The sequence below is a fragment of the Oncorhynchus mykiss genome, chromosome 9 (assembly GCF_057628025.1).
Source record: "Oncorhynchus mykiss isolate SJ-2025 chromosome 9, ASM5762802v1, whole genome shotgun sequence".
In the NCBI taxonomy this organism is placed as follows: Eukaryota; Metazoa; Chordata; class Actinopteri; order Salmoniformes; family Salmonidae; genus Oncorhynchus; species Oncorhynchus mykiss.
The window spans coordinates 6217976-6229592 of NC_143030.1; the positions used below are offsets into that span (position 1 = coordinate 6217976).

The 11617-nt window shown below is 39.5% G+C and overlaps 1 protein-coding gene across 3 annotated transcripts in view; it reads right to left on the reverse strand.

Annotated features, from left to right (window-relative positions):
• Positions 1-7208: 7208 nt before the first annotated feature.
• The window catches only part of LOC110531342 (GRB2-associated-binding protein 1), a 61779-nt gene continuing 57370 nt past the window's right edge, over positions 7209-11617 (reverse strand). For 2 of the 3 annotated variants that reach the window (XM_090183356.1, XM_090183357.1), the window contains exon 12: positions 8543-9443. In XM_090183356.1, coding sequence (XP_090039482.1) covers positions 9261-9443 — 183 coding nt within the window. In that variant the 3' untranslated portion in view covers positions 8543-9260. Of the gene's footprint in view, positions 9444-11617 lie in introns of all 3 variants that reach the window. The other variant, XM_036989229.2, reaches the window with a different exon arrangement.

The window sequence follows — 11617 nt, forward strand, 5'->3', positions numbered from 1 at the left end:
TGAGTAGGTGTGTCCAAACTTTCGACTGGTACTGTATATAAACGGAACAGTACCGGACCCAAAATTGAACCTTGTGGGACGTCACATGTGATTTCTGTCACCAGAGGATTTTAGCTTATTAGACTGTATTAGTGATAAAAAAAATACTTGAATGGCTCCTCCAGCTTAATCAAGACAAGACCGAAGGGGAGGAGACAGGTTAATAAGGATCGGACCCCTTTTTTTTCCCTCCAATTTCAGCCTAAAATGTAACAAATCTAACTGCCTGTAGCTCAGGACCTGAAGCAAGGATACGCATATTATTGGTACCATTTGAAAGGAAACACTTTGAAGTTTTTGGAAATGGGAAATTAATGTAGGATAATATAACACATTAGATGAAAGATGAATACAAACAGAAAAATCATCCGCTTAAAATTATAATTTATTTTGCACCATCTTTGAAATGCAAGAGAAAGGCCAGACAGTGATGTAGGATTCTAGATGTCATTTAGATGTTGTCCACAAGATGGCAGCAGTGCGCGCGCAATGCTTCAGACCGATCCAGTGAAGAATTACATCACTACAGAATATTTTGTATCAAGTCTGACAGGAGTTTGCCCAAATGTGCTGAATTGATCACTGTGCATAACTATAGAGAACATACAAAAATGCTATGGTTATAAAACATGTATGTTTACACACTCCCAGGAATGTCATACATGATGGATCATCAGCTACAGAAATACATTAAAACCTCTACAGGATCGGTGTCCCTAAACCGGGACAGTTGTTGCTCAATATGCGATGTGACAGTTTGTCGCAATGTGACTGGAATGACATTGTAAACAACCACCAACTTTCCCGGGACATTGATATGTATTATATGGGCAGAAAGCTTAAAATGATCTATGTAGGGAACTGGGTTCTACAGATTGACCCCACTGCTGTCTCTGGCTCCACACCCGGCCACATAGATGTGTGCTCGTTAACGTTTTGTAAACTCAGGGCAGTAATCTGCAAATATCCTTCTTGGCCATTAAACAGAGAGACACCAGATGAACAATACAAATATTTTTAATTCACTGACAACTTTGGTTTCCTACATGTAACATCACATCATGTAAGTAACTGTAGTAGTATGTAACATCACATCATGTATGTAACTGTAGTAGTATGTAACATCACAACATGTATGTAACTGTAGTAGTATGTAACATCACATCATGTATGTAACATCACAACATGTATGTAACTGTAGTAGTATGTAACATCATGTATGCAAATGCAGTAGTATGTAACATGTATGTAACTTTAGTAGTATGTAACATGTATGCAACTTTAGTAGTATGTAACATCACATCATGTATGTAACTGTAGTAGTATGTAACATCACATCATGTATGTAACATGTATGTAACTGTAGTAGTATGTAACACCATGTATGTAACATATATGTAACTGTAGTAGTATGTAACATGTATGTAACTGTAGTAGTATGTAACATGTATGTAACTGTAGTAGTATGTAACATGTATGTAACTGTAGTAGTATGTACTGTAACATGTATGTAACTGTAGTAGTATGTAACATCACGTATGTAACTGTAGCAGTATGTAACATCATGTATGTAACTGTAGTAGTATGTAACATAACATCATGTATGTAACTGTAGTAGAATGTAACATCATGTATGTAACTGTAGTAGTATGTAACATGTATGTAACTGTAGTAGTATGTAACATGTATGTAACTGTAGTAGTATGTAACATGTATGTAACTGTAGTAGTATGTAACATGTATGTAACTGTAGTAGTATGTAGCATGTATGTAACTGTAGTAGTATGTAACATGTATGTAACATGTATGTAACTGTAGTAGTATGTAACATGTATGTAACTGTAGTAGTATGTAACATGTATGTAACTGTAGTAGTGTGTAACATCACATCATGTATGTAACTGTGGTAGTATGTAACATCACATCATGTATGTAACTGTGGTAGAATGTAACATCATACATACAACATACACCTTAGCCAAATACATTAAATCCTAGTAAAAATTCCCTGTCTTATGTCAGTTAGGGTCACCACTTTATTTTAAGAATGTGAAATGTCAGAATAATAGTAGAGAGAGTGATTTATTTCAGCTTTTACTTCTTTCATCACATTCCCAGTGGGTCAGAAGTTTACATACACTCAATTAGTATTTGATAGCAGTGCCTTTACATTGTTTAACTTGGGTCAAACGTTTCGGATCGCCTCCCAAAAATTTCCCACAATAAGTTGGATGAATTTTGGCCCATTCCCCCTGACAGAGCTGGTGTAACTTAGTCAGGTTTGTAGGCCACCTTGCTCGCACGTATTTTTTCAGTTCTGCCCACAAATTTTCTATGGGATTGAGGCCAGGGCTTTGTGATGGCCACTACAATACCTTGACTTTGTTGTCCATAAGCCATTTTGACACAACTTTGGAAGTATGCTTGGGGTCATTCTCCATTTGGAAGACCCATTTGCGACCAAGCTTTAACTTTCTGACTGATGTCTTGAGATGTTGCTTCAATGTATCCACATAATTTTCCGTGAAGTGAACCTGTCCCTCCTGCAGCAAAGCACCCCCACAACATGATGCTGCCACCCCCATGCTTCACGGTTGGGATGGTGTTCTTCGGCTTGCAAGCGTCCCCCTTTTTCCTCCAAACATAACGATGGACATTATGGCCAAACAGTTATATTTTTGTTTCATCAGACCAGAGGACATTTCTCCAAAAAATACGATAATTTTCCCCATGTGCAGTTGCAAACCGTAGTCTGGCTTTTTAATGGCGGTTTTGGAGCAGTGGCTTCTTCCTTGCTGAGCGGCCTTTCAGGTTATGTCGATATAGGAATCGTTTTTACTGTGGATGTAGATACTTTTGTACCTGCTTCCTCCAGCATCTCCACAAGGTCCTTTGCTGTTGTTCTGGGATTGATTTTGCACTTTTCACACCAAAATATGTTCATCTCTAGGAGACAGAACGAACGCGTCTCCTTCCTGAGCGTTATGATGGCTGCGTGGTCCCATGGTGTTTATACTTGCGTACTATTATTTGTACAGATAAACCTTCAGGCGTTTGGAAATTGCTCCCAAGGATGAACCTTACTTGTGGAGGTCTCGGCTGATTTCTTTTTTGATTTTCCCATGATGTCAAGCAAAGAGGCATTGCGTTTGAAGGTAGGCCTTGAAAAAAACATCCACAGGTACACCTCCAATTGACTCAAATTATGTCAAATAGCCTATCAGAAGCTTCTAAAGCCATGATTATACTTGAACGTATAAACACCACATGGTACCTTCAGGCATTTGGAAATTGTTCTCAAGAATGAACCAGACTTGTGGAGGTCTGCAATTTGTTTTCTGAGATCTTGGTTGATTTCTTTTGATTTTCCCATGATGTCAAAATCAAATCAAATCAAATGTATTTGTCACATACACATGGTTAGCAGATGTTAATGCGAGTGTCAATTAGCCTATCAGAAGCTTCTAAAGCCATGTCAAGATTTTCTGGAATTTTCCAATTTGTTTAAAGGCACAGTCAACTTAGTGTATGTAAACTTCTGACCCACTGGAATTGTGATACAGTGAATTATAAGTGAAATAATCTGTCTGTACTTGTGTCATGCACAAAGTAGATGTCCTAACCGACTTGCCAAAACTATAGTTTGTTAACAAGAAATTTGTGGAGTGGTTGAAATACGAGTTTTAATGACTCCAATCTAAGTGTTTGTAATCTTCTGACTTCAACTGTAGCTGTAGTAGTATTTAGTAGTATACGTAACATCATGTATGTAACTGTAGTAGTATGTAACATCATGTATGTAACTGTAGTAGTATGTAACATCACATCATGTATGTAACTGTAGTAGTTTGTAACATCACATCAAGTATGGAACATCATGTATGTAATTGTGGTAGAATATAACATCATGTATGTAACTGTGGTAGAATGTAACATAATGTATGTAACTGTGGTAGTATGTAACATCACATCACGTATGTAACTGTGGTAGAATGTAACATCATGTATGTAACTGTGGTAGTATGTAACATCAATTCACGTATGTAACTGTCGTAGTATGTAACATCACATCATGTATGTAACTGTCGTAGTATGTAACATCACATCATGTATGTAACATCACATCATGTATGTAACTGTAGTAGTATGTAACATCACATCATGTATGTAACTGTAGTAGTATGTAACATCACATCATGTATGTAACATCACATCATGTATGTAACTGTAGTAGTATGTAACATCACATCATGTATGTAACATCACATCATGTATGTAACTGTAGTAGTATGTAACATCACATCATGTATGTAACTGTAGTAGTATGTAACATCACATCATGCATGTAACTGTCGTAGTATGTAACATCACATCATGTATGTAACTGTAGTAGTATGTAACATCACATCATGTGTGTAACATCACATCATGTATGTAACTGTGGTTGAATATAACATCACATCATGTATGTAACATCACATCATGTATGTAACTGTAGTAGTATGTAACATCACATCATGTGTGTAACATCACATCATGTATGTAACTGTGGTAGTATGTAACATCACATCATGTGTGTAACATCACATCATGTATGTAACTGTGGTTGAATATAACATCACATCATGTATGTAACATCACATCATGTATGTAACTGTAGTAGTATGTAACATCACATCATGTATGTAACTGTAGTAGTATGTAACATCACATCATGTGTGTAACATCACATCATGTATGTAACTGTGGTAGTATGTAACATCACATCATGTGTGTAACATCACATCATGTATGTAACTATAGTAGTATGTAACATCACATCATGTATGTAACTGTAGTAGTATGTAACATCACATTATGTATGTAACTGTAGTAGTATGTAACATCACATTATGTATGTAACTGTGTTTGAATATAACATCACATCATGTATGTAACATCACATCATGTATGTAACATCACATCATGCATGTAACTGTCGTAGTATGTAACATCACATCATGTATGTAACTGTAGTAGTATGTAACATCACATTATGTATGTAACAGTAGTAGTATGTAACATCACATTATGTATGTAACTGTGGTTGAATATAACATCACATCATGTATGTAACATCACATCATGTATGTAACTGTAGTAGTATGTAACATCACATCATGTATGTAACTGTAGTAGTATGTAACATCACATCATGTGTGTAACATCACATCATGTATGTAACTGTGGTAGTATGTAACATCACATCATGTGTGTAACATCACATCATGTATGTAACTATAGTAGTATGTAACATCACATCATGTATGTAACTGTAGTAGTATGTAACATCACATTATGTATGTAACTGTAGTAGTATGTAACATCACATTATGTATGTAACTGTGGTTGAATATAACATCACATCATGTATGTAACATCACATCATGTATGTAACTGTAGTAGTATGTAACATCACATCATGTATGTAACTGTAGTAGTATGTAACATCACATCATGTATGTAACTGTGGTAGAATATAACATAATGTATGTAACTGTGGTAGAATGTAACATCATGTATGTAACATAGCATCATGTATGTAACTGTGGTAGAATGTAACATCATGTATGTAACATCACCTCATGTATGTAACTGTAGTAGAATGTAACATCATGTATGTAACTGTAGTAGAATGTAACATCACATCATGTACATAACTGTGGTAGAATGTAACATCATGTATGTAACTGTGGTAGTATGTAACATCACATTATGTAACTGAGGTAGAATGTAACATCATGTATGTAACTGTGGTAGAATGTAACATCACATCATGTATGTAACATCACATCATGTATGTAACTGTAGTAGTATGTAACATCACATCATGTATGTAACATCACATCATGTATGTAACTGTAGTAGTATGTAACATCACATCATGTATGTAACTGTAGTAGTATGTAACATCACATCATGTATGTAACTGTAGTAGTATGTAACATCACATCATGTATGTAACATCACATCATGTATGTAACTGTAGTAGTATGTAACATCACATCATGTATGTAACTGTAGTAGTATGTAACATCACATCATGTATGGAACTGTAGTAGTATGTAACATCACATCATGTGTGTAACATCACATCATGTATGTAACTGTAGTAGTATGCAACATCACATCATGTATGTAACTGTGGTAGTATGTAACATCACATTATGTATGTAACTGTAGTAGTATGTAACATCACATTATGTATGTAACTGTAGTAGTATGTAACATCACATCATGTGTGTAACATCACATCATGTATGTAACTGTAGTAGTATGTAACATCACATCATGTGTGTAACATCACATCATGTATGTAACTATAGTAGTATGCAACATCACATCATGTATGTAACTGTGGTAGTATGTAACATCACATTATGTATGTAACTGTGGTAGAATGTAACATCATGTATGTAACTGTGGTAGAATGTAACATCATGTATGTAACTGTAGTAGCATGTAACATCATGTATGTAACTGTAGTAGCATGTAACATCATGTATGTAACTGAGCGTCTCTGTGATGCAGTCTACAGTCTACTACAGTGAGATGCAGTCTACTACAGTGAGATACAGTCTACTACAGTGAGATGCCGTCTACAGTCTACTACAGTGAGATACAGTCTACTACAGTGAGATGCCGTCTACAGTCTACTACAGTGAGATACAGTCTACTACAGTGAGATGCCGTCTACAGTCTACTACAGTGAGATACAGTCTACTACAGTGAGATGCAGCCTACAGCCTACTACAGTGAGATGCAGCCTTCTACAGTGAGATGCAGTCTACTACAGTGAGATACAGTCTACTACAGTGAGATGCAGTCTGCTACAGTGAGATGCAGTCTACAGTCTACTACAGTGAGATGCAGTCTACAGTCTACTACAGTGAGATGCAGCCTACTACAGTGAGATGCAGTTTACAGTCTACTACAGTGAGATGCAGCCTACAGTCTACGGCAGACCACTGACTCCAACACATTGAGGACCACTGACTCCAACACATTGAGGACCACTGACTCCAACACATTGAGGACCACTGACTCCAACACATTGAGGACCACTGACTCCAACACATTGAGGACCACTGACTCCAACACATTGAGGACCACCACACTCCAACACATTGAGGACCACTGACTCCAACACATTGAGGACCACTGACTCCAACACATTGAGGACCACTGACTCCAACACATTGAGGACCACCACACTCCAACACATTGAGGACCACTGACTCCAACACATTGAGGACCACTGACTCCAACACATTGAGGACCACCACACTCCAACACATTGAGGACCACTGACTCCAACACATTGAGGACCACTGACTCCAACACATTGAGGACCACTGACTCCAACACATTGAGGACCACTGACTCCAACACATTGAGGACCACTGACTCCAACATATTGAGGACCACTGACTCCAACACATTGAGGACCACCACACTCCAACACATTGAGGACCACTGACTCCAACACATTGAGGACCACTGACTCCAACACATTGAGGACCACTGACTCCAACACATTGAGGACCACTGACTCCAACACATTGAGGACCACCACACTCCAACACATTGAGGACCACTGACTCCAACACATTGAGGACCACTGACTCCAACACATTGAGGACCACTGACTCCAACACATTGAGGACCACTGACTCCAACACATTGCGGACCACTGACTCCAACATATTGAGGACCACTGACTCCAACATATTGAGGACCACTGACTCCAACACATTGAGGACCACTGACTCCAACACATTGAGGACCACTGACTCCAACACATTGAGGACCACTGACTCCAACACATTGCGGACCACTGACTCCAACATATTGAGGACCACTGACTCCAACATATTGAGGACCACTGACTCCAACACATTGAGGACCACTGACTCCAACACATTGAGGACCACTGACTCCAACACATTGAGGACCACTGACTCCAACACATTGAGGACCACTGACTCCAACACATTGCGGACCACTGACTCCAACATATTGAGGACCACTGACTCCAACACATTGAGGACCACTGACTCCAACACATTGCGGACCACTGACTCCAACACATTGAGGACCACTGACTCCAACACATTGCGGACCACTGACTCCAACACATTGCGGACCACTGACTCCAACATATTGAGGACCACTGACTCCAACATATTGAGGACCACTGACTCCAACACATTGAGGACCACTGACTCCAACACATTGAGGACCACTGACTCCAACACATTGCGGACCACTGACTCCAACATATTGAGGACCACTGACTCCAACACATTGAGGACCACTGACTCCAACACATTGAGGACCACTGACTCCAACACATTGCGGACCACTGACTCCAACACATTGAGGACCACTGACTCCAACACATTGAGGACCACCACACTCCAACACATTGAGGACCACCACACTCCAACACATTGCGGACCACTGACTCCAGTTTAAAGACCTGTTGCTTTTAGCCTGAAATCATTTGTTTTGGAGGATGGAGAAGACTGAGGACTCTGTGCACCATGGTCACAGGGGTCTATCACCGCCTTCAGTAGCCCCGTATCCTTGAGTCTTTACTTCTGTGTTGTACGAACGGGTGCATTCCGTGTCGGAAGAGAAGTCCTCTATTCAATGTTTCTGTACAGGGAACAGTCACTGTTGTTGTTTTTAAGAACTTGTAGAGTGAGTCCCAGAGGAGGAGGAAGAAGACCGTATGGACATTATATCTGAATGACAGACTGAAGCAGATGACAGATTACAAATTTTGTGCCCAACCTGTCACTCAATCATTTGAACTTTCTTACTATTTTTATATAAAGGACATTCAACTAATCCTGAAGGGGGCTGAGCCCCCTTTTACCTCCTCGTGGAGCCGGGTACGCTTGGAGAGGTGTGTGTGCGTGTGTGTGTGTGTGTGTGTGTGTGTGTGTGCGCGTGTGCGCGTGTGTGTGTGTGTGTTGGCAAAGCTGTGAGTGTATATAGTGGTAATTTGGGTCATTTAGTGGGTGTCTCACTCTGTAGTTTTCCGTGTATGTGTGTCTGTTCAGTGTGTGTGTCTGTGTGTATCTGTTCAGTGTGTGTGTCTGTTTAGTGTGTGTCTGTTTAGTGTGTGTGTGTATCTGTTCAGTGTGTGTGTCTGTTCAGTGTGTGTGCGTGTGTTATTTGTCCTTCTCAGTAGACTGTCTCCCGTCGTGCCACGCCTCCCTGGTACTTTTCAGAGCTCTGGTTCTCTCAGGATCAACGACCACATAGTCCACACGCTCACGTGCACGCTCACCTTCACGGTCACGTGCACGCTCACCTTCGCCCGAACCCATCGAGCCACCCAACACACTCTTTTTCTGAAAATAAAAAGACAGGATGGATTTTTATTCTAAAACAGAGACTTTTTATTTTGAAACACAAAAGTGGGACTTTTATTTTGAAACACAAAAGTGGGACTTTTTATTTTGAAACACAAAAGTGGGACTTTTTATTTTGAAACACAAAAGTGGGACTTTTTATTTTGAAACACAAAAGTGGGACTTTTATTTTGAAACACAAAAGTGGGACTTTTATTTTGAAACAAGTGTTTTTTTGTGCGTTCTTATTTTGAAACAGATATACAGAGCTTTATCTTAGAAATGTCAGACCCATATTCCTAATGAACTAACCTGATAAATGAGCTAACCTGGTAAATGAGCTAACCTGGTAAATGAACTAACCTGGTAAATGAGCTAACCTGGTAAATGAGCTAACCTGGTAAATGAGCTAACCTGGTAAATGAGCTAACCTGATAAATGAACTAACCTGATAAATGAGCTAACCTGGTAAATGAGCTAACCTGATAAATTAACTAACCTGATAAATGAGCTAACCTGGTAAATGAGCTAACCTGGTAAATGAGCTAACCTGGTAAATGAGCTAACCTGGTAAATTAAATTACCTGGTAAATGAGCTAACCTGGTAAATGAACTAACCTGATAAATGAGCTAACCTGGTAAATGAGCTAACCTGATAAATGAACTAACCTGATAAATTAGCTAACCTGGTAAATGAGCTAACCTGATAAATGAACTAACCTGATGAATGAACTAACCTGGTAAATGTACTAACCTGGTAAATTAACTAACCTGGTAAATGAACTAACCTGGTAAATGAGCTAACCTGGTAAATGAGCTAACCTGGTAAATGAACTAACCTGGTAAATGAGCTAACCTGGTAAATGAACTAACCTGGTAAATGAACTAACCTGGTAAATGAGCTAACCTGGTAAATGAGCTAACCTGGTAAATGAACTAACCTGGTAAATGAACTAACCTGGTAAATGAGCTAACCTGGTAAATGAACTAACCTGGTAAATGAACTAACCTGGTAAATGAGCTAACCTGGTAAATGAGCTAACCTGGTAAATGAACTAACCTGGTAAATGAGCTAACCTGGTAAATGAACTAACCTGGTAAATGAACTAACCTGGTAAATGAGCTAACCTGGTAAATGAGCTAACCTGGTAAATGAACTAACCTGGTAAATGAACTAACCTGGTAAATGAAGCTAACCTGGTAAATGAGCTAACCTGGTAAATGAACTAACCTGGTAAATGAACTAACCTGGTAAATCTATCCTGCACCTTAGAGACCGCTGCCCTATCTGTGGATCTGTTGAGGCCTTACGCGAATTGAAGTGGGTCTCGGGATGACTGTGTAGGTTGTGTAGTACGGCGCCTGAGAGGATGGCTGCCGTTTTAACGGGCTCCTAAACAATTGTGCTATTTTTCTTTCGCATTGCTTGTAATTTTGTACAATAATGTTGCTGCTACAGTCTCTTATGACCAAATAGAGCTTCTGGATATCAGAACAGTCACCGCGAACTGGAAGATTCTTCTTTCTTTAACGAGGCCGACGCAAAGGATATACTGCTTCTCCAAGACCAGGCCCAAATCCCCGTCATTCGCGAGAAGAAAAGACGGAGATCGGGTTGAATTCATTGCGAGTGAGTAACGCGAGTGGGTAACCCGCCTCTACCATCCATTCTATTGGCCAACGTGCAATCACTGGAGAATAAACTGGATAATCTCCCCTTGAGACTATCCTACCAACGGGACATTAAAAACTGTAATATCTTATGTTTCACAGAGTCGTGGCTGAACGACGACACAGATAATTTACAGTTGGCTGGTTTTTCCGTGCAGGACAGAACAGCTATATCTGGTAAGACGAGGGGTGGAGGTGTGTGTCTATTTGTCAATAACAACTAGTGCACAATGTCTAATAATAAGGAGGTCTCGGGGTATTGCCCGCCTGAGGTAGAATACCTCATGATAAGCTGTAGAACACACTATCTACCAAGAGAGTTTTCATCTATATTTTTCATAGCTGTCTATTTACCACCACATCCCCCATGCTGGCACTAAGACCCCACTCAACGAGCTGTATAAGGCCATAAGCAAACAAGAAATGCTCATCCAGAGGCATTGCTCCTAGAGGCGGTGCTCCTAGAGACGGTGCTCTCCTAGAGACGGTGCTCTCCTAGAGAC